Source organism: Pelophylax lessonae, assembly GCF_965119305.1.
Source record: "Pelophylax lessonae genome assembly, chromosome: 11".
Lineage (NCBI taxonomy): Eukaryota > Metazoa > Chordata > Amphibia > Anura > Ranidae > Pelophylax > Pelophylax lessonae.
Window position 1 is genome coordinate 28,065,304 of NC_138778.1, and position 25,156 is coordinate 28,090,459.

Here is a 25,156-nt window from a genome sequence, read left to right on the forward strand (position 1 = left end):
AAAAGGAGGACAGTGATTTCTCTACATGCTGCCTGCACCGCCCCTCCTATCCAGGTGTACATGGGAACCGCACAGGCCCCCTGGAGCATGGGGCCCTGTTGCAATTGCAACCCCTGTAGTTATGCCCCTGGTTCTAACCCTCTCTGTCAGCGCTCCTATTTTTGGGATTATACATCTTAATGCCTTGCAGCACTGGGGTCCTTAGTTTGAATCCCAATCAGGACACTCTCTGCATTAAGTTTGCATGTTCTCCCTGTAAGAGGTTTCCTCCTGCACTCCGAAGACATACCAGTAAGTAAATGTTTCCGGGATAAATTGACAATACTATGGAGGAGATTTACTAAAACTGGTGCACATTGCCCAGTTTGTGCTATTGCCAGAAGATTTCATGCATGGAGGAGATTCCAGGAGACAGGCAGTTACTCTAGGAGAGCTGGACAGGGTCAAAGAAGGTCCTTAACCATCAGCAGGACCGGTATCTGCACCTTTGTACAAGGAGGAACAGGATGTGCACTGCCAGAGCCCTACAAAATGACCTCCAGCAGACCACTGCTGTGAATGTCTCTGACTAAACGATCAGAAACAGACTTCATGAGGGTGACCTGAGGGCCCGATATCCTCTACTGGGCCCTGTGCTCACTGCCTGACACTTTGAAGCTTGGTTGGCATTTGCCATTGAACACCAGTATTGGCAGGTCCACCACTGGCGCCCTGTGCTTTTCACAGATGAGAGCAGGCGCGAAAGGGTCTGGAGAAGCCATGGAGAATGTTATGCTGCCTGTAACATCGTTCAGCATGACCGGTTTGGTGGTGGGTCAGTGATGGTCTAGGGAAGCATATCCATGGAGGGACGCACAGACCTCTACAGGCTAGATAATGACAACCGGACTGCCATTCGGTATTGGGATGAAATCTTTGGACCCATTGTCACACCCTACGCTAGTGCAGTGGGTCCTGGGTTCATCCTGGTGCATGACAATGCCCGGCCTCATGTGGCGAGAGTATGCAGCCAGTTCCTGGAGGATAAAGGAATTGATACCATTGAATGGCCCCCACATTCGCCTGACCTAAATCCAATAGAACACCTCTGGGACATTATATTTCGGTCCATCTCGCACCACCAGGTTGTACCTCAGTCTGTTCAGGAGCTCAGTGATGCCCTGGTCCAGATCTGGGAGGAATTACCCCAGGACACCATCAGTCGTCTCAAAGGTAGCATGCTCCGACACTGTCAAGCATCCATACAAGCATGTTGGGGCCATAAAAGCTATTGAGTACCATTTTGAGTTGCTGCAATGACATTTCGGCAAAATGGACTAGCCTGCTGCATCCTTTTTTCACTTTGATTTTCGGGGTGTCTTTGAATTCAGCCCTCTGTAGGGTGATAATTTTAATTTCCATTAAACGATGTGACGTCCTTTACTTCCTAACACATAACCCAGTCCGTATCAGTATAGATATCCAGCATGATATTTTTCCCTATTGAGATCTGATGTGTTTTCAAAGTGTTCCTTTAATTTTTTTGAGCAGTGTATATAGTCACCAACATACACACACATATATACAGACACACACACTCACACCACTGCTTGCCTGCACATTTCTCCTTTCTTGATGAATACTCATGGATCTCTGCAGTCTCCTGTTATCTCCGCCCTCATCCAGCCCCCTCGTGCTCTCATTGGCTTTCCTATGACTCATCCCTCCCTCTCTTGCTGGCAAACTCTTACAAGAGTGAGAGAAACAGCTGTGCATGACTTTAATAGCCTAGGCTAAATACCAGACAAGAAAGAGGAAGTGGGCTGTATAAGGTATTTACTGGCAGAAAAAAAAAATGTTTTACTATCCAAAGTCAAAACTGCAAGGACAGAAGATTTAATAGATGGAAAGATGAAAAAAATGACTGAAGAGTAAAATCTTGGAGGGCAAAAACTGATGTTAGTAATGTATGTAGTATGTAAGGAGCTGCCCAAATTGACGTCACTATATAAAAAAAATAATACATTTATTGGAGTCTACTATAGGACCAGAAACTAAAGTCGACCTGGGGAATGAAGGTGAGCTTTAACCCCCCCAGGCCAATTCTGACATTTCGGTTATATATGTTAAAATATGCATTTTTTTTTGCTAGAAAATTACTTAGAACCCCCAAACATTATATATATTTTTTGAAGCAGAGGCCCTAGAGAATAAAATGGTGGGTGTTGCATTTTTTTAATGTCACATGGAAGTTGCATGTTTTTCTGAACCTCTGTAAACCTAAGACATGAAATATATGAACAAAGCAAATCCTTCTATAGTTTGTACTTGTCTCAATCTAGAGCACCAAGTGCCATTTCTGTCTGTTGCTTCCTTCCTCTGCTATCAGCATGACTCACTTCTGACAAGTTTTCCTGACACCAAGAGAAAAATGGTGACAGGGGTTGGAGCTCCAGCTGATTGACAGCCTCAGCTCTGTTCCTGTGTGCTGTGTGGAGAGGGGTGTGTTCCTTCCCTCCAATCAGCTGTCAGAGCTCTCCTCACTGAGCTCTGCAGTGTATCATTTCAGCTCCCCCCCCCCCCATTTTTTTTATAAGCATTCAGACAAATTTTATAATTTAGCACTTTGAACAGATGTAGAGAAGAGAAGGCTGCAGATAAACAGGTAGAACTTATATAAGAGGATTTATTTTCTGTGAATCACCTGAGGCCAGTCGCCTCACTACGTATATGTAAGACCCCGTTCACATTGGGGCGACGCTACTTCCCGGGGCGACCTCACAGGTCACGACGCGCTGCTCGCACCGCGACCTCGGAGCGACCGGCACAGACTTCATAACATTGAAGTCAATGCAGGTCGCTCCAGGTCGCCCCAAAGAACCTCCAGACCCTTTTTCTAAGTTGGAACGACTTGTGTCGCTCCTATTAGAACGGGTCCACAGCTTCTCTATGCCAGGCGACCTGTCAGGCAACCAGGTCGCCTGACAGGTCGCCCCGGTGTGAACGGGGGCTTAGGGTTTAATGTGTAACCCTAACCACTTTAATGTGTTTTAGTGAACACAAACACAATATAATACCCAATTTGTTTGTAAAATATAAAAGATGATGGTACTTAGAGTATAAACAGATACCAAACATGTCACGCTTTAAAATCGCATACACCCGTGCAACGGTGACAAACTACAGTATTATCCATAGACAACACTTTATAAGAATTTTAAAAAAGTGTATTTTTATTTAAATTCATCTTTTTTTTTTTACTCTCTACTTTTAATTTTTTTTTTCAACTTTATTGCTATCACAAAGGAAGAACAACATTACATTCCTTGTAAAAGTATGGGGTGTAACAGGTACTTTTTTTATGGAGAGGTCTGCGACTTATTAGACCCTAGAGCTCTCCTCTGGCCTCCAAAGCATCTGATTATCATAGGATCGGTTTTATCAGATGCTTTCATAAGCCGGTAACAGCTTTTAAATAACAAACTGAAACTGGAAGTGATGAAACCCTCTTTGCTTCTGGTTTCTGATAGAGCAGAAACGCTGATCATCGTTCTGACAGGGGGGGGGGGGGGGGAAGGCATGGATCCTGTGTTCTTGCAAACCAGAGACTAGCATTAATGTCTTCCCCTAGTAAAAACTCCTAGTTTAGAAAAACACTGGCTAGGCACACAGTTAACCCTTTTATCGCCCCTGATGTTAACCCCTTCCCAGCCAGTGTCAGTACAGTGACAGTGCATATTTTTTTTAGCACTAATAACTATATTGGTGTCACTGGTCCCCAAAAAGTGTCAGAATGTTCGCTGCAATATTGCAGTCCCGCGATAAGTCGCTGATCCCCGCCATTACTAGTAAAAAAATAAATAAATAGAAATATCCCATGGTTTGTAGACGCCATTAATTTTGCGCAAACCAATCAATATACGCTTTTTGGGATTTTTTTTTCTTTTTACCAAAAACATGTAGCAGAATACATATTGGCCTAAATATATTAAGAAATTCATTTTTTCCGCTATTTTTTTGGATGTGTTTTATAGCAGAAAGCGAAAAATATTGTTTTTTTTATTTTCAAAATTTGTCTTTTTTTTTTTTTTATAGCACAAAAAATAAAAAAAAAACGCAGAGGTAAACAAAAACCACCAAAAGAAAGCTTTATTTGTGGGGGGGGGGGAGGACATCAAATTTATTTGGGTACAGCAAAACTGCGCAAGTGTCAGTTAAAATAACGCAGTTTACATTTTCCGGAGGTTAAACAGCTGTTTCTTCAGTAACCTTCCTGTGGAGGTTGCTAGATACCAGAAATTGCTTATCTCATATTAATAATGTTTAATTTGGACAATTTCCCAGCCCTTTGTTTTGTGTTTTGTTGCTTTAAGTCTTTAGAAGCCGGTTTGGAGAGGTGCTGGAGATAATCAGTTTATTGTTGTGCGTTGAGTGCTTGTATTGTATGATTTTATAATATAATGGAATATGTGTATATAGTGTTCTTTGTATATTATATTTTGTAATGTGTATTTAGTATTATATACAATACATATATACAGTATATACAAACGTGCATCATATACAATATACTAGGGATCGACCGATATCACTTTTCGTTGCCGATACCGATATTTTGGCCATCACATATCGGTATCAGCCGATATGGGCCGATATTTTGTATATTATAGTTTTGCAAAATAAACACAAATTTCGACACAAATCTGAACATGTTTATTTATTAAAATTTTTAACCACTTTAGCCCCAGAGGATTTGCCTGCTCAATGACCAGGCCCTATTTTGCGATTCGGCACTGCGTTACTTTAACGGACAATTGCGCGGTTGTGCGATGATGTACCCAAACAAAATTGACGTCCTTTTTTCCCCACAAATAGAGCTTTCTTTTGGTGGTATTTGATCACCTGTGCGATTTTTATTTTTTACGCTATAAACAAAAAAAGAGCGACCATTTTGGAAAAATTACAATATTTTTCACATTTCTTTATATGAAATTCTCAAAAAAAAAAGTAAAAATCTCACTTTTTTAACATTTTAGGCCAATTTGTACTCTGCTGCATATTTTTGGTAAAAAATATCGCAATGAGCGTATTTTGATTGGTTTGCGCAAAAGTTATTGCGTTTACGAACTACGGGAAAGATTTATGTAATTTTTATTGTTTTTTTTTTTTTTTTTTTTTTGCAGGACTGTGACATTGCGGCGGACAGATCGGACCCCTAACTGACATTTTTGACACTTTGGGGGTACCAGTGACATTACTACAGAAATCAGTGCTAAAAATATGCACTGTTACTGTAATAATGACACTGGCAGAGAAGGGGTTAACATTACTGATGATCAGTGGGTTAAATGTGTCCTTAGGGGTGTGTTTATAACTGCCAGGGGGCGTGGCTTTTGACGTAATCACAGAGACATACGATCCTATATAGCAGGATCACATAGCCTCTGTGATTACTTCAGGGAGAATGACAGACGGCTGTGTTTACATCAGCCGTCCGTCCTTCTCTCTCAGCTGCGGGAGATCGCGAGTGGCCAGCTGCCATCGGAGCCGCCTGTCGCATGCACTGGCTCCCCAACTAACGAGCGGGAGCAGGAGCGCGCTGCCGGCTGCGCGCGCTTGCCCCCTAGAGTCTTCTGAGCGAGCGACGTAGTATAACGTCGCTTTGCCCAGGAGCGGCTGCCTGCCGCAGTAAAACTGCGGCGGGCGGAGCTAAAGTGGTTAACATAAAGGGCTCGTTCTTCACACCTTAACTGCATGAAAACTGATAGAAAAACTGCTCTTGCAGGGACATCAGTTTCACATCATCTGATTGTGAATGATGCATAAACTGCTGCAGTAGTGCACTCACTCACTGCAATGATTTCAATCACTACTGCAGTCAGTGCAAAACTGCTAGAAAAAGAGCTAGACAGTGGATTGGAGTGGACACTAGTACTACTACACTTTTCAATACTCCCAGTTAAGTAGAACAATATTATACTGCAGAAAGCAGAACATTTCAGCATGTTCATGTTCACTTGTTGTTTGTTTCTTATAAGGTTGCCACTTCATTAACCACTTGCTGACTGCCCACCGCCTTTTTACTGTGGCAGGGCGGCTCGGCTGCGTTCAGTCACGTAGTACTACGTGACTGGAGTGCATGTGGTTTAGACACAGCGGGAGGTGGGCCGCAGGAGGAGAGGCGGCGATTGCCGCCTTCCTCCCACGATCGTCCGGGAAACAGAGAGAGAAGACCCGCCTGCTTATGTAAACAAAGCAGGCGGATCTTCTCTCAGACAGGTAGGGACAGATCAGCAGTTTCAGCTAAGCTGAAACTGCAATCTGTCTCTGCCTGTCACAGAACCCTTCCCCCCTCACAGACAGTCGGTAAGCATACAGGCATACATGCAACCCCTTTGATCACCCCCAGTATTAACCCGTTCCCTGTCAGTGTCATTTATACAGTAAGGCTCCATGTACACAGGACGTTGTTAAAAGTCCCTTAGAATGCTGTAATTTTTAGGACGTTTGAAACGTCCATTAGGTCGCGTTTGCGTTTAGAACCGTACCTAGAGGTCAAAAAAATGATTCCCCTTTAAAATGGATCATCACGTTTGGTCGAGTTCGGCCGCGTTTTTGCGTTTGAAACGCCGGGAAACACACGTTCGAACGCAAATAATTGCGTTCCAAAAAATGTCCCTGAACTCAACTGCCTGCAAATGACTGTAAACGACCCTGTGTACATGGACAGATAAGATAACATGGAGGTGCGTTCAGGGGCTTCTGAAAAAAACGCCCAACTGCTCCTAAACAGCCATTTACAACATCCCGTGTACATGGAGCCTAACCGCGCATATTATTTAGGACTGATTACTGTATTAGTGTCACTCTTCCCCAAAAAGTGTCAAAAATGTCAGTTAGGGGTCCGATCTGTCCGCCGCAATGTTGCAGTCCTGCCAAAAATCGTAGATCGCCGCCATTACTAATAAAAAAAAAAATAAATAAAAAGTAAAACAATCTTGCCCCTTAGTTTGTAAATGCTATAACTTTTGCGCAAACCAATTAAAATACGCTTTTTGGGATTTTTTTTACCAAAAATATGTAGCAGAATACAAATTGGCCTAAACTGCTAAAAAAATAAATTTAAAACATTTTTTTGTTGGGAATGTTTTATAGCAGAAAAATATGGCATTTTTTTCAAAATTGTTGCTCTTTTTTTTTGTTTATAGCACAAAATCTAAAAACTCGGCATCGGGTACGGAAAGTGAGGACAGCGACGATTCTGATGTCTCTTTCTGGCACATCGCTCCATTGGAAATTCTGAAGAATAATTTGATGTATTTTCCAAATTCCACAATCTATGTGCCAGAAAGAGACATCAGAACCGTCGCTGTCGTCACTTTCCGTACCTGATGACGAGTTTTCCCACGAATCGCTATCGCTCAGTTCTTCAAGTAACTCCGTTTCGCTGTCGCTGTTTTCCAGTTTGTCTAAAAGCACTTTTGCACAAAAAGAACGCTTTTTGGACGCCATGGTCGCTCTCTATTTTCCAGGCACAAAGAACTGGAAAAGCACAGACAAGGCACTGGAAAAGTCACCAGATTAAATCCTGTGGTGAAATGGCATTATACAGTGTAATCTGTTAGGATCACAGCTTTGTATTATCTCATTTGGTGTATTTACATTTTTGAAATTGCCGCCGGTTCCACCCCCCTGCGACGCTCGCAGGGAAGGGAACCGGAAGACAAGTGCCGGCATCTGCCGAGCACACAGCTGGAGGACAGCTGGAGGAGGATGGCTGGAGGACAGTGGAAGGAGGGGGAGGATGGCGGGAGGAGGATGGCGGGAGGAGGATGGCGGGAGGAGGATGGCGGGAGGAGGACGGCGGGAGGAGGACTGCGGGAGGAGGATGGTGGCGGGAGGACGGCGGGAGGAGGATGGCGGGTGGACGGCGGGAGGAGGATGGCGGGTGGATGGCGGTAGGAGGACGGTGGGGGAGGACGGTGGGAGGAGGATGGCGGGGAGGACGGCAGGGGAAGATGGCAGGGGAGGACGGCGGAAGGAGGGGGAGGACGGTGGGAGGAGGATGGTGGGGGAGGACGGTGGGAGGAGGATGGCGGGGAGGACGGCAGGGGAAGATGGCAGGGGAGGACGGCGGGAGGAGGATGGTGGGGGAGGATGGCGGGAGGACGGCGGAAGGAGGGGGAGGACGGTGGGAGGAGGATGGTGGGTGGACGGCGGGAGGAGGATGGTGGGGGAGGACGGTGGGAGGAGGATGGCGGGAGGAGGACGGTGGGAGGAGGACGGCGGGAGGACAGCGGGTGGACGGCGGGGGAGGACAGCGGGGGATCGCAGGGGAAGGTGAGTTTTAAAAAATAAAACAACAGATTTCCATGCAAAACAATGTACCGCTTTTAGCACAGAAATCCTGACATAATGAGACCGCCAGGGAAGTTAAAGAATTTCCAAACAAATGTAGCCTGTTAATTTGCACCCCATGTAAAGTGACATTTACACGTGCCAAGATAACACTCTCTAACGCATCCTTATTCTTCATCCCACAGTGTTCTCTTCTCTGTAGCTCCACCCCAAAAACCCGTCACCGCCATAAGTTACGTCCATGGGAACACCGACATACCGCTAACCAGCAGGACTATGCAACAGTGTCTGTGGGACACGACCCAGCGAATCCCGGATAAAGAGGCCGTCGTCGATATCCACGGCGCCAAAAGAAAGACCTTCACTCAGCTATGCAAAGATGTAGGTAACCAATTAAAGTGCACCTGTCATGTAGCAGGAAACAGCTGCAGGGAAGATGGTCAAGGAGCCTTTTAATGGGGAAAGTTTCAATGTATTTGGTTACCCCTCCCTAAACCTCAGTCTGAAGATTGACCCTGTTTCTGCCAGAGCCAGGCCTGTAGACTAGTTAAACCTCCAAAATGTTAATTGAAAAAGAAAAACGGGATTTTAAAGGCCAGTGAAGGAGGAATGGTCACAAATGCGACATTATTTAAAAATATAGTTTTATTGATTCATAAGGATAAAAAGGAAAAATGCATGCATACAGATTTACATAAAAAATTTGTGTTTCCGCAAGGGATACTGATACAATTTACCAAATTGCCAATACATATATCTCATAGTGATTATAAACAATAGGTCCTCAAAAATCCGACGTGTTTCGCCAGAGGCTTCTTCAGGGCCAAAGAGACCTTCAACACATTTTTTTTTCCATAAAATCAAGTCATGCACAAGGCATATCATCTCCTGGGGCGGGCATCGGGACAATATCAAGATGGAACGGCCACATTCATTTGCTCGAAAAATAGAGAGATACATTATAACTGAGGTACTTGGTATCGCTGATTTTGAAAGATGTAGATATTCAGTCTCATTAGTCAGGGTAATTTATCCTGCAGGTAGGTCCGGTAACTCACAAAGGAGGTCACCTTCCTAAAGATACCAAGGTCAAGCGCCACCCTTAACCTGGTGACAGTATTAGAATTACTAGACCCTTCCACGGAATCCAAATATTAATGTAGTATATCAATATAAATCAGCAGTGTATAGGGTCCAACAGGACCAAGACCACTACACAGCCTTAACCGAGCACAACCTTAACACGTGGCCCCTCCAAAATGTTATATGTGGAGATCCGCCCGCTTGTGTAAACAAAGCGGGCGGATCCCTTAAGTGACAGCCAGGGTCAGATTGCAGGGTTCAGCATAGCTGAACATGCGATCTGTCCCTGTGTCACTCAGTCACCTCCCCCCACACACGTCAGTAAGCACCAGGCATACATTAACCCCTCCCTCTCCAATAAAATGAACCCCTTCCCTGCCAGTGTCATTTTTACAGTAACCGTGCATATTTATAGCACTGATTACTGTAGTAATGTCACTGGTACCCCCAAAAGTGTCAAAAATGTCAGTCAGGGGTCCGATCTGTCCGCCGCAATGTCGCCGTCCCGCAAAAAAAAAATCGCAGATCGCCACCATTACTCGTTTAAAAAAAAGTTAGTAAACGCAATAACTTTTGTGCAAACCAATCAAAATACGCTTATTGCGATTTTTTTTTTTTTTTTTTTTTTACCAAAAATATGTAGCAGAAAAAAAATTGGCCTAAAATGATAAAAAAATTTGATTTTTACATTTTTTTTGGGGGGGGGGGGGGATTTCATATAAAAAAATGTGAAAAATATTGTTATTTTTTCAAAATTGTCGCTATTTTTTTGTTTATAGCGCAAAAAGTAAAAATCGCACAGGTGATCAAACACCACCAAAAGAAAGCTCTATTTGTGGGGAAAAAAGGACGTAAATTTCGTTAGGGTACGGACTTGCATGACCGTGCAATTGTCAGTTAAAGTTGCACAGTGCCGAATCGCAAAAAGTGGCCCAGACGTAAGACCGCAAAATCCTCCGGTGGTAAAGTGGTTAAAAAAAAAATATATATATATACAGTAAAACCTTGGATTGCGAGCATAATTCGTTCCGGAAACATGCTTGTAATCCAAAGCACTCGTATATCAAAGCAAATTTCCCCATAAGAAATAATGGAAATTCAGATGATCCGTTCCACAACTATTTATTCATAAATCTTTCAGTTTATAGTCTAAATACAAAGATTATACAAAGAGCAATGTATAGCAGTGTGATAGGTTGTGTCATCATAAAATGTCCCTCCACAAATGGCACCTCCACAAGGGGATTAGAAGCAAAATCCAGCAGGAGCTACAGAGTATAAAAGAGAAGAGAGGCGCCTCTAAGTGTAGCAATATGGTTACATTTAATGAAGGTACAACATTTAGCAACTCACATGGTTGATTGATTAAAGAGGCATATCTAAGTATGCAGGCATCCGGGGTAAAGCTGTCCACATAGACCATCTTCTGAACCACTGGCTCTCACCGATGTCAGTCTTCAATTGTGATTGGGAATACAGATGTGCCTGTTTTAATCATCAACCATGTGAGCTGCTAAACATTGAACCTTCATTAAATGTAACCGTATTGCTACACTTAGAGGCGCCTCTCTTCTCTTTAATATCCAGTTGTGACATGACGCTACTTGTATATCAAGACATCGCTTGTATATCAAGTCAAATTTTTTTTAAAAAATTTGCTTGTCTTGCAAAGCGCTCTCAAACCAAGTTACTCTCAAACCAAGGTTTTACTGTATATATATATATATATATATATACACAGTATGTGTGTATGTGTGTGTGTATGTGTGTATATATATATATATATATATATATATATATATATACTTTTTTTGTATAATTGTATAATATTTAACTTTTTTTTTTAAATTAATATCATGAATTTAAATTAATACATATTCATTTGTGGCCATTATCAGCACCTTTTTGGCTGATTTCACACTGAGCAGCTTTTGAAGGACTTTTGCGTAAAAAAAAAAAAAAAAAAAAAAGCGCAAGAAAAGCTCAAGAAAAATGCATCCCTTTAAATTCTAAGTATTTCTTAAGACTGGTCCGTTGTGCTTCCATTACTGTGTTAAAAATCCCGCATGCCACAGTTTGGTGCTTTATTGGTCAAAAAAATTTAACCAAGAATGCACCTACCCTTTGTAATGCATTACAAACGTGGCAAAAATGCACCTGCATTGCATTTTTCTTTTTTTTTTTTTATTTCTTTTTATTATTTTTAGGAGAATAGAAAGTACAGAAACAGAGCCTCTGGGCATTCCCCGGATCGGAAAAAACAAAACCAAGAAAAACATAGTAAAACATAACCAAAAAAATGTAAAATTGAACTTAAAACATCCCAAAGACTTGCTGCTTAAATAAAGAGGATGGAGAGGTACTCAAACATACTAAGCGGTAAGGGGGGTTGGGGAATGAGACCCCTGTCAGCAACACCATCAACCTTTCCCTATCTCCACTGTGCCATCGTGTTGTGTTTTTGATGTGTTTTTTTGAGTCATACGACCAATGACAAAACACACTGTAAAAGTGGTAAAATCACGTCAAAATCACACACTTTTTTCGGCGGTCATTATTGCCAAAACGCTGATAACTCTATTTTCAGTCAATAATTTTCCGTGCCCGATATATCGGTGCATCCCTAGTCCCCAATAGTTTAGTGTCCCCAAAAACGTAGTGTTTGCAGGATCAGCCCCTGACATGTAGCAGAATACATTTTGGCCAAAATGTATGAAGTTTTGGCCAAAGTTTATGAAATTTGATTTTATTGTTTTATAACAAAAAATAGAAAGTCTAAAATATTGTTTTGGGTTTAAAAAAAAAAAAAAAAATTGTTTATATAATAAAAAATAAAAAAACCCAGTGGTGATTAAATACCACCAAATGAAAGCTCTATCTGTGTGAAAAAAATGATACAAGAGAAAATTGCCGCACACCAGTCGATAGCTCATGATGAAAGGCTTTATTAACCACTTAAGCTCCGGAAGATTTTACCCCCCTTCCTGACCAGGGCCTATTTTGCGATTCGGCACTGCGTGACTTTAACGGACAATTGCGCGGTCGTGCGATGCTGTACCCAAATGAAATTGACGTCCTTTTTTTCCCACAAACAGAGCTTTCTTTTGGTGGTATATGATCACCTGTGCGATTTTTTTTTTTTGATCATGCGCTATAAACAAAAAAAAGAGCGACAATTTTGAAAAATAACAATATTTTTATTTTTCACATTTTTTTTTATATGAAATTCCCCCCCCAAAAAAAATTTAAAAATCTAAATGTTTTAACATTTTAGGCCAATTTGTTTTCTGCTACATATTTTTGGTAAAAAAAAAAAAAAAAAAGTTATTGCGTTTACTAACTAAGGGAAAGATTTTTGTCATTTTTATTGTTTTTTTTTTAACGAGTAATGGCAGCGTTCTGCGATTTTTTTTTTTTTTTTTCTCTTTTTGCGGGACTGTTACATTGCGGCGGACAGATCGGACCCTTGACTGACATTTTTGACACTTTTGGGGGTACCAGTGACATTACTGCAGTAATCAGTGCTATATATATGCACTGTTACTGTAAAAATTACACTGGCAGGGAAGGGGTTAAATTTATTGGAGAATGAGGGGCTAAGTGTGTCCCTAGGAGCGTGATTCTAACTGTTATGGGATGTGGCTGTTTGTGTAACTACAGAGATATACGATCCTACATAGCAGGACCATATGATCTCTGCAGTTACACCAGGGAGAATGACAGGCGGCTTTGTTTACATCAGCCGCCTACCTTTCTCCCTCTGTACAGGACGATCGCAAGTGACTTCGGGTCCACCGGTCACACGCGCGGACATGTTAGGGAGCGAGCGGGGGCGGGAGTGCGCCTCCGGCGGCGCGCGCTCACCCCCTAGAGGCTCACAGGCTAGCGACGTAGCCCTACGTCACTTTGCCTGTGAGGGGCTGACTGCCGCCGTAAATAGTCGTGCGGCAGTCGGCAAGTGGTTAAACAAGGATGCAAGGTACAGCAACATGGATGATAACATCCATGTTGCTGTACCTTGCATCCTTGTTTATTAAAGTCTTTCATCATGAGCTATCGCCTGGGGTGCGAACAGTGCGGCCATTTTCTCTTGTATCCTGTTTGCGGTGGTCCTGAACCCAGGTCTGGCTGTGAAGCTCCAAACTGCCTGAGTGGTGTACATCTCTTTCTCTGTGTCTTGAAAAAAATGATATACACTTAATTTGGTTATGTTGTTGCATGACTGCACAATCGCAGGTAAAGTAGTGCAGGACCGAAAAGCAAAAAGTGCCCTGGTCACGAAGGGGGTAAAATCTATAGGCAGGGCAAATGATTGGGCACAAAACGAATAGCTTTGGGATTATTTGTTTATTTTTATTTTTTTTTCAAAATACACGTGTCCTTACATATTTTGTTGGCTACCATTTTTGAAAATGCTAGTTGCCTGGCTGTTCTGTGGATTCAATGGCTGCAGTAGTTTCTGTGTCAGTAACCAGGATATGCAGATCAGTGGACACTGGATTTTATTAAGGGTGGGGGGAAGGGGGGTAGTTTATTAATTATTAAACACGTTTTATTTGTACCTCTGCACAGGTTGAGACTCTCGCCGCGGGGCTGCTGGCTCTTGGCCTGAAGAAGGGAGACCGCCTCGGAATGTGGGGGCCGAATAGCTACGAGTGGATCGTTACACAGTTTGCTACGGCTCAAGCTGGCATCATCATGGTGAGTTCCGCTGTGTACACAATTGTCTTAAGCCCAATTGAATTTTCAGTTTAAATTAGCTAAATACATTCCAGGCAGGGCTGTTGTTAGAAATCACGGGGCCCCGCACAGCCCCCCGACGAATATATCGAGACAATATTTTCACTAAAAAAATACACTAAAATCATTATTAGTGGACACAAACATAACAGAGAACCTGTGGGAATTAGCGTTCTTTAATTGTTTTTTCCATAAAAAAAAAAAAAAAATTATATATTTTTTTAAAAATGTTTACAATTATTTTATTTTACAAATTTTAAAAATTATTTATTACAATGTTTAATTATATATATATATATATATATATATATACTGTGTATATGTATATATGAAAAAAAAGGTGCATATGAATACGCACAAGCGGCGCTTAATAAATTATCTGCATAGGATGCAAATGTAATCGTAAGCAAAATTGTTGCTACTAATGTATAAAAAATTACAGTTATTAATACAATAACAGTAGAATAAAGTCCGTGCTGATAGAAAGTCCAACACCACTTGGCCTCAGTGCGGGTATAGCGCTCCACCTTGACGTTAATCAATGTGTACCTTCACCTCACCACTCGTGGGATAAATGCATATATACGCTTACCAGAAGGCTCAAGCATGCACGCCCAATAATAAAAGCCTGGACTCTCTCTGCAAACGGATCTTTGGAACACCGGGTCATACACAGCAGAAAACTCCAAGAATAGTTGCGGTGCATAAGGAAGGAGCAAAGATACACATAGGGCAATATTGCTTAAAACACCATGTACCTTTATTTGCAACTCCCCCCTTCACCCATTACACTCACATAAAAAGGAAATAAAACAGCATGTATGAATCGGTGTGGCAGTACAGTCACTGTCGACCGCTTACCGGACTCCCGCTTGCTTCACAGCGTCCCGGAAGCTCCGGATCTCGAGGTCGTACAGCGTCCTGTTGGCAAGGTGACCGCGCAAGTCACCGCCCTAACGCGTTTCGTCATCAGACTTCAAGTCTGATGACGAAACGCGTTAGGGCGGTGACTTGTGCGGTCAACTTGGCAACAGGACGCTGTACGACCTCGAGATCCGGATATTCCGGGACGCTGTGAAGCAAGCGGGAGTCCGGTAAGCGATCGACAGTGACCGTACTGCCACACCGATTCATACATGCTGTTTTATTTCCTTTTTATGTGAGTGTAATGGGTGAAGGGGGGAGTTGCAAATAAAGGTACATGGTGTTTTAAGCAATATTGCCCTATGTGTATCTTTGCTCCTTCCTTATGCACCGCAACTATTCTTGGAGTTTTCTGCTGTGTATGACCCGGTGTTCCAAAGATCCGTTTGCAGAGAGAGTCCAGGCTTTTATTATTGGGCGTGCATGCTTGAGCCTTCTGGTAAGCGTATATATGCATTTATCCCACGAGTGGTGAGGTGAAGGTACACATTGATTAACGTCAAGGTGGAGCGCTATACCCGCACTGAGGCCAAGTGGTGTTGGACTTTCTATCAGCACGGACTTTATTCTACTGTTATTGTATTAATAACTGTAATTTTTTATACATTAGTAGCAACAATTTTGCTTACGATTACATTTGCATCCTATGCAGATAATTTATTAAGCGCCGCTTGTGCGTATTCATATGCACCTTTTTTTTCAATTTCTGTATTTATTTAGGTGGCTGCTTTTTTGTCTTTTATACTAAGCGCTGGGTGATTGAGTCTTCAGGTTTTCTTGGCGCTCAGTCCTTTTTTCTGGTATATGTATGTATGTATATGTATATATATATATATATATATATATATATATAATTTTTTTTTACAATTTTCTATATTTTTTACAGGGCAGGGAAGCCTGCAGCACTGCGGGGGGCCTCATAAGTGAAAGAGGGGCACACGGGGGGGGGGGGGGGATCAGAAGCAGGCAGAACAGGGAGGGGGATCAGAAGCAGGCAGAACAGGGAGGGGGATCAGAAGCAGGCAGAACAGGGAGGGGGATTGATTTCGGAGAAGCAAATACAGGTATGATGCCCTGTGTCTGTGTCTCTCACCGCAGCAGCTGAAAGCTGGCAGGAGGGGGGGCGGGAAACTGGCTTTCAGCTGCTGCAGAGAGCCGCACAGGAGTTCCTTCTGTAACTGCCCCTCTGCCCGATCGCACGTATTCCCTGTGCTGTTGGGGCCCCCCTGTTGAAATGCATTAAAAACACATCAATAACGCACCTGTGTTGCAATTTTGATGCGGTTTTTGAGTCACATGACCTATGAAAAACACACCATAAGCACAGTAAAATTGTGGTGCGTTTTCTGCGCCATTATCTGCGCCTTTTTCTCTATCGGCAAGATGCTGAAAACACCATTTTCTGCCGATATGTTTCAGATGCCGAAATTCCGGTGCATCTTTAGTTCACACACACAGGAGCGGTGGGGGACATCTGTTCAAATCAGATGTGATTCTTCGCGACTTGCGCCCATTCATTTTGTATAGCTGCAAATCGCGCCGCTAAGTATCAGTTTCGGTATAAGGAGCATTTTCTCGTGTACTCCTGAAAATACTGGGTGTTTGTGCATCCCTAATAAATATACCATGGTTTTCATCTGTGCAAAAACTGCAAAAAATACTTTAAATTATATATATTTATATATATATATTGCAAAAGATACTTGTTGATCCTGCCAAAAATCCAATGCTGTCCTGTGCACTTCACAATAAGCCGTGCTATCAGTCCTGCCCAGTTCTTCTTTGTGGACCACAAAATACCTTCCTTTGTGTTACGGGGATGAAAAGAAGAGGTGTTCTGTGGTAACATACGGGACTTCCTGTCCTAGGGTGACAATGTTGCTCCTCTCTAGATATAATTTTGTCATTGTCGTCACCCAAGGACAGGAAGTGTGTTACCGGCAGGATTACCCAGGTTAAAAAAGGCAAAAATGAAAGGGAAAACTAATGCAGCCACATCACAGGACTGGGGAGCTGCACCATATTACATTTTCAGGTACCAATAAATTTATTGTAATTGAGCAAAAAATAAAGTTACATACATCACAAGCTAAGTGTGAACTGTACAGTGCAGCATTGTAAAGGTTGTGTGCTCTAGCAGGAGCAATTTGTCAAGCTAATCAATAGCTATATTGACACTGAGCATAGGCTGAGGCATAAATAGCATTCCAAATAGTGATAAAGAGAAGCAAACTGTATGCTAAATAAACATACATTAGTACTAAATGAGCTAAATAATGTTCCCCGATGCATCCATATGTGCTTCGTATATAATGAAAGAAGAGAAGGAGAAAGAGGGAGGGAAACAACCCCCCCCCCCCCCTCCCCTATTGATATTTTAGGGAATGTAAGTTACATTTATCTTCAAGTATAGAATAAGATGGAAAAAGGGGGAGAAAGAGGAAAAAAAAGGGGGGGGGGGGAGGGAGGAAAGAAAAAAATAGTACAGAGAGCAAGAAATTTACTGAAGCATAGAGGAGCCCTGGGGCCATCACAAAATGTATTAAAGTGGTTGTAAAGGCTCAAGTTTTTTTTACCTTCATGCATGAAGGTAAAAAACCCTTTGTTTGCAGCAGTCCCTCTTAGCCCCCCTAATACTCACCTGAGCCCAATCTAGATCCAGCGATGTGCACGAGAGCCTCAGCTCTCCAGGGACTCCCTTCTCATTGGCTGAGAGAGCCATTGGCTCCCACTGCTGTCAATCACAGGAGTGAGCCAATGAGGAGAGAGAGGGAAAAGGGCGCATCGCAGCTTTGTGCGTGAATGGACATGCAGAGCCGCAGCTCGGGAATAGGCCTGCTTGGGTGCCCCCACAGCAAGCTGCTTGCTCTGGGGGCAGGAGGGAGGGGCCAAGAGCGCTGGGAGTGGACCCAAGACGAGGAGGATCGGGACTGCTCTGTGCAAAACCCTTGCACAGAGCAGGTGAGTATAACATATTTGTTATTAAAAAAAAAATAAAGCTTTTAATATCACTTTAAACAATATTCTGACTTTTAAAGTTAGAATTCTAGGATATAAAAGTAAGGATTCTGAGTTTCTAAGATTGAATTTTGAGTTTCAAAGTTAGAATTTCAAAATTCTGACTTTGGAACTTAGAACTTTTAATCTCAGAATTTTGACTTTTACTGTCAGAATTCAGTTTTTTAATCTCAGAACTCCGACCTTTTAAAAGTCAGAATTCTGACATTAGAGTCAAAATTCTGACTTTTAAATGTCAGAATTCTGATTTTTATTGTCAAAATTCAGATTTTTATTGTCAGAATTCTGTTTTTTAATCTCAGAATTGTGACTTTGAAACTCCAAATTCTGACTTTTAATCTCAGAATTCTGATTTTGAAACTTAGAATTTGTTCAATAATTTATAGGATGGCTCCAGGGCTCTTCCGTAGAGATTAGCAAAAAGGGGAAAGGGAAAAGATCAAGAGTGGAAATATAAGGGGACTCAACAGAGGCCACCTTAAAGTGTCCTGGGAGGTAGTGAAGAAGAAGAAAGAAGCCTCCTCAGACGTTCAAAGCAGCAGTAAATGTGAGGTGTGATGAGCGGGAGGGGTGTAGTCAAGCCAAGGCTGCCATACCGAGGGAGATTTTCCATGAGTATCCTTCAAGATCGCGATCAATTTTCATTGATTAATGTGCCTTAAATCTTAGAATTACCCCTTCACAGCTGAGGGATGGAGTCTTCCATGCATGAGCAATAGTTTATTTTGTGGCTATAAAAACATGTGATAAGAATACGGCCTCTTCATGGAATATAGTTTATTGGTTTGTGGAGAAGGGCCTCCTTTGGGTCTGTTCTTCCCAACACCCGTAAAGCAAGATGCTATATTGTTTGGGATACATTTAGCTATTCTGCTGTGAAGCACTTTATAGGAGTTCTCCAGCACTTGTGTATTTCGGGAACTTTCGAACATCACTCACCAGATTTCCTTCCATTCAGGAGGAAAGGATTTAATATGATCTCGTTCACAGTGGGTGCAGTAAAGCCGGGCATGATCGGTAGCAATGACCAAAATAAAAGAATATATAAAGAATAAGACACCTTTGGTCGTTCTATTACATTTTCAAATTTTAGGTTTGGATACACTTTTTGACTTGTAACCCAAATGAAATTGTTTAATGTACTTTTTCCATTTATTATTATTATTATGGATTTCTATAGTGCTTTACAATATTAGAGGGAGATAGTACATATACAATAAAATACAAGAGAATTTAGAGGGCCCTGCTCAGAAGAGCTTACAATCTAATGGCACTCACCATTTACCTCTAACACAAATCTGTTTTCTGCAGGTGTCTGTGAATCCAGCATATCAAGCTAAGGAACTGGAGTATGTCCTTAAGAAGGTACGATAGATTAAGGACCCTATTATATCTATGGGTTTGTTTGATTACTCATGGTCATAAGTCAAGGTGCATTATAACACCTTCTATGTGCACCCATTATTTTCCATGGACCCTCTACACACGTCAAAAAGACCACAAACATCACAAAATACTTATCAAAAGGGAGCAGTTCTAACAAACATTTAGGTGGGACCCAGGACTCTTCAGGGTGCTACATAGAGAAATACTTTGGAGTTCTGAGAGACCTAGTGCTGGAGACCGCAGGCTGATCCTCCAGATGCAGAGCAGTATGCACTGCATCAATAAGAGACAGGGCAACTGTCTCTTTCAAGTTTAAGGTAATGATAGGGGACTATGATGCCCCAAGAACAGTCTCATCAGAGATAGACTGTGGGGACTCTGAGTCAGGGATGGTCACTGGATTCTGTGGGCCTGTCTTTTTCTAAGGCAATGGGAAGATCAGAGATTTACTCTGCAGGCAAAGGCATGGAAGCACGCTTAGAGTGTCTACAGTCAATATCTGTGAAGGAATTGGGATAATTGTTTGACTGCAGTAGACTCCGATGACAATAGGCAGTAGACGTGTCTAAAGGCCCGTACACACGATCCGAAAATCGGACGAAAAATAACGCTTGTGAAAAGTTCGGACGATAATCGGATCGTTAGTACACAGCTTACGAGAGGCGATCACGACAGTTCGCCCGATATTATTCGGTCATGCAAGCATAAAAATGTTGATCGTATTATAACACATCGTACGATAATCGTATTATCAGTATGTTGTTCATCCGAAAAAAATGGTGAGCAGTAGACAGCGCATGAGCAGTAGACATAATTTCCCCTCACACGCTACGGCATGGTTACGCATACCGAAAGCTTTTGAATCATCGTCCGAGAAAATTCTTATCGTAAGTAACCTCTCCCATTTGCGAATATAATTGAGAGTTCCTATCAACCAAACAAAAATGGACGGAGCGTCGTCCGATTTTCAGATCGTGTGTACTGGGCATAAGGGGGAGTCCAGTGAGGTAGAACCTATAAACATAAGGTCATTGGATTTCGGATTGTAGAAGTCCATGCCCTCAGTGGGTACAGACTAAACATCCCCAAAACTGTTAGGAGGGTTGGGGTCACTGTCCCCTCTGTGTCTAGGTATAGATCTGTTGTGACTACAAGGCAGCGATGCAACTAGGCTCAAGGTACAAGGCCAAACATCATGTACTCCCAAATCCAGTCTGCTGGTGGCTGATTAGGGTCAGAAAGTGTCACAGACAGGGGTCAGGCTTAGAGACCAGTAGCTATAGCAGTAGAGAGGCTCCCACCAACCAGCTGCATAAATGCAACAGCAGGTCAATCTCGCAGATGCCATGGGCTCACCCAAGGTTCAGAGTCTAAGCACTTACTGGCATTCACCAGAGCTCTTGATTGTAGAGATGGGTTTTGCTGGGTGTTTTTACCAGGTTGTGGTCGTCAGGATCGCCCCAACAGGAGGCGAGCAAACCAGGGTCCAGTATCAGATATCGCAGGTTGGGATCAAGCTGAAGCGTTGTCAGTAAACAGGCAAAAGGTTGGTAACAAGTGTTCGCAGGTTGGGATCAAGCAGAAGAGTAGTCAAGAAACGAGCCAAAATTAGGTAATGAGTGGTAGCAGAGATACAGACAGTAGCAGGAGCGACAAGAGTGAGATAAATGCTGAAGAGAGCACAAAAACCTGGCAAAAGGGAAGTGCAAAGGCATGGCTTTAATAAGAAGTTCATAGGAGGAGCAAGGAGTTCAAGGTTCAGCATAAACAAGGCACAAGGCAGGATTATCCTATGGATCAGACAGGGTGCTGTCCAGCATCTCCGGTGTCTCAGCAAGAAGAGACATCACCAGACACCACAGAGGTTGCAGGTTCACTCCTGGGTCCTGATGGACAGCTGGAGGTGACCAAAGTCTATGCAGATGGGAAGTAGAAAAGGAAAATTTGCAAAGCAGAATCAGCTGTGGGACGATGCTTCCTCTACACTCAATGGCGAGAAACAAAATGCATGACCTACCCATCAGCGTTCAGTCTTCAGTGTTAACCCTTTCCATAGTAAATCCGGCAGTAGTGGGAAATATAAAAGGTAGCCAGCGGTGGAAATAATGAGGTAGCTCCTGGTCCCAGAGACAGGGAAAGGTCTGAGGAAGACATCCAATGGAATTGGACCTTGAAAAGAACTCCACAGCCAACTTTTGCCAGTACGTGGTGTCTAGAAGGTGCCACGGGGGGATCCCAGTGCCCGAAGGTCACTTCCAGGCTAGTCTTGCACTTCCAGTCCAGTGGGTCCAAGTACGGCTCTCCAAAGTCAGGTTGAGGAAAGGCCAATTCAGATGGCTGCCATGTAGTGACCAGCAAAAGCAGTGATGTAGTGAGGAATATTGATTAGAGTCAATCGAAAAAAAAATCTAAAAATAAAATCAAAGAAAATATTCTGGGTAAGAGGATAGGCTATCCTTGGCTGGATAACAGATATTTTGCTTGCCAGTGTTAAATCCTTCTGTAGGTGGTAGTATACCCAACAGTATATGAATGTGTCTCTCTGGATGAGAAAGACATGATTTTTTAATCTTTTTAAGAAACGCGTTGCTATTTAACCTGGTGTTTTATATGTACTTGCATTCAGCTTGATAGCCATCTCAATACTGTTGCTTGGATAAAAAAAAAAAAAACACTCATATACTGTATGTACGCTACCGCAATGTACATTATAGTCACACACATTACATGCATTAGCGTGTTACTGTGCCATTCATTTTCAATTGCAGCCCAATCCATCTTAACACAATGCACAAAAGTGTGAATGGGTCCCACTCCCTACCATGTATTATTTATCTCAGCAAGGTTGTTAAAATGTAAGTCTAAATTTGGATAGAATTGGGTAGAATTGTCAGGGTGTTTATAAAAAAATAAATAAAAATCACATGCCCCCTGCTGGCTGGAGTGTTTTAGCTTTGATTTAGCAAGAGGGCATGTCTGACCTCTGCAGAGAGACCACTGCTTCCATGCAGGAGCAAGGTTCCTCCCCTGCAGCTTACTGACAAGGGACAGGCTTTTCTACTCAGATTGTGTCTGCTTTCTGAAAAAAAAAATGAACTGTAAGACTTTGAAAACCTTTTGGTTTTGATTGGTTTTGATGCACCTGAAATTTATTTATAGTAGTTTTTTTAAACTGAAAGTTCAATTGTACTTTCAAATCTTAAAACAGACCCATTTCATGTAAGCCCAGCAGCTTCTATTTGTTCACATCAGTGTATTAGTATAGAACAGAGATTCTCAAACTACAGCCCTCCAGCTGTTGCTGAAGTACACATCCCATGAGGCATTGTAAAACTTTGACATTCACAGACATAACTAGGAATGATGGGAGTTGTAGTTCCTGAACAACTGGAGGGCCATAGTTTGGAGACCCCTGGTAGAAAATCTGTATGGTAGTTGCAATTACTCTATTAAAATATTTAAAGAGGGCCCTCTCTGAGGAGGAACTACTTAGTGCCATTTCGGCACTTAAACCCAATAAGAGCCCAGGCCCCGGTAGCTTTATGGCCAGATTTTATAAATGTTTCCAAGGTCCTCTCCTTTTCTTCTCAAAACTTATAATGCTTTTTCTACATACAGGTTTTACGGCCAGGGCCCTGAAGGCACTCCATTAAGGTTTTGCCTAAACTTGGCAAGGATGCCTCATTGTGTGGTAGCTACTGCCCCATCTCTCTTACTAACATTGTCATATGTCTTTACTCAAAAATAATTGCTAACTATCTTACACCCCTTCTTCTGCATCTGATACATCTGGATCAGGTAGGGTTTACGCAGGGAAGGGAAGCTCATGACAACACCCTTAAGACTATCTCCCTAAATGAACATGCCCAAAAAAAATGCCACCCCAGCCTGCCTTCTTTGGATCGATGTTGAAAAGTCATTTGACCATGGCCATTGGGACTTTCTCTGGGCTTCCCTCCATCAAGTAAGACTAGGATTTAATATGTTACATTAGGATTGACTGGCAACTTTCGGCCCAGGGGGCAAGTACAAACCAGAGGCCCATGGTGCAGTGACTCAGCCCTCCTCCCACTTTCCCTCTTCCCGGCCTCCTCCTGACCCCCATTCCAGGTTGATGCTTGCCTCCAGGTACTCTCTACTCACCGGCCGAATCAGGGTTCCCGACCTGGTCAGCAGGGGGCAGTTGGGGGGAGCTGGGACAGCTCGCTCGAGGCTGCCTGGGGGAGGAGAGTCTCGAGTGGGGCATGGAACCGGCTTCTGCTCAGACACAGTTCATACCATCCATGCTGGGGGAGAGGCCTGCACCATGTCCTTGTCTTCATCCCGCACTCAGTAGGTCAGCAGTGGGGACTTTTTATTTTTCTTGACCAGGAATCCTTTAGGCATGTCTATGACAGAAGCGGTGCAGCCTTTTTAAAGGGCATCAGAGCAGCCCGGGGGGGAAAAATTGCCCCCCTGCCCTCTGGCCCAGTCCTCCCCTGTGTTACACAAAATCTCGGTCTTATATACCAACCCCCCAGCAAGAATCCGCTCTAATGCCCTGCTCTCGGATCCCATCGAGATCTGTAATGGGACTCGCCAAGGATGCCCCCTGTGCCCCTTTTTATATGCCCTAACTATGGAACACCTTGCCATAGATCTTTTTGAAATAACGCTACGGTCACGGGCATTGAAGTGGACTCTTAACAGTACACGTTATCCCTTTATGCCGATGACCTCCTTTTATGTTTCCACTCCACATGTATCTCTCCCATAAATTCTGAAAGAGTTTGAAGACTACGGACGGGTAAGTAACTTCAAAGTCAATTATGAAAAAATTCACTAAAAAATGCCCTAAATATTTCTTTACCCCCCCCCCCCCCCCAGTCATACAATCATACAAGCAGGAAATTACATTTCTGCATTTTACAGAGAGTACAGTGCTGCAGATTGAAAAGGAACGGTAATTAAAGTCAAAGTAAAAGTAGTACTAAAAGTTACAAAAAAAACACAAAAAACAAACCCTGCAAGGTAAAGGCATAATGTGCTAGTATGTATCGCATACAGTGCCTTGAAAAAGTATTCATACCCCTTGAAAATGTTTCCCAACATTTTGTCCTGTTCCCAGGGCTGCTATTAGAAATCACAGGGCCCCGTACAGCCTAATGTGTTAATGTGTACCTAAATATGCTTACTGACTGTGTGGAGGAGAAGGGTTCTGTGACAGGCACAGAGAGATCAAAGTTTCAGCATAGCTTAACCACTTAAGCCCCGGAAGATTTTACCCCCTTCCTGACCAGGCCCTATTTTGCGATTTGGCACTGCATGACTTTAACGGACAATTGCGCGGTCGTGCAACACTGTACCCAAATAAAATTGATGTTCTTTTTTCCCCACAAACATAGCTTTCTTTTGGTGGTATTTGATCACCAGTGCGATTTTTACTTTTTGCGCTATAAACAAAAAAAGAGCAACAATTTTGAAAAAATTAACAATATTTTTCACATTTTTTTTTATATGAAATTTCCCCCCAAAAAAGTAAAAATCTAAATTTTTTTACATTTTAGGCCAATTTGTTTTCTGCTACATATTTTTGGTAAAAAAATCGCAATAAGCGTATTTTGATTGGTTTGCGCAAAAGTTTTTGCATTTACTAACTAATGGAAAGATTTTTGTCATTTTTATTGTT

At 42.6% G+C, this 25,156-nt stretch overlaps 1 protein-coding gene across 1 annotated transcript in view; it reads left to right on the forward strand.

Moving 5' to 3' along the window:
- ACSF2 (acyl-CoA synthetase family member 2) overlaps positions 1-25,156 on the forward strand; it is a 117,491-nt gene that overhangs the window by 28,276 nt on the left and 64,059 nt on the right. Inside the window, exons 2-4 of the mRNA XM_082272488.1 lie at positions 8,523-8,718; positions 13,993-14,121; positions 19,414-19,467. Of these exons, the coding sequence (XP_082128614.1) occupies positions 8,523-8,718; positions 13,993-14,121; positions 19,414-19,467 (379 nt within the window). The remainder of the gene's footprint in view (positions 1-8,522; positions 8,719-13,992; positions 14,122-19,413; positions 19,468-25,156) is intronic.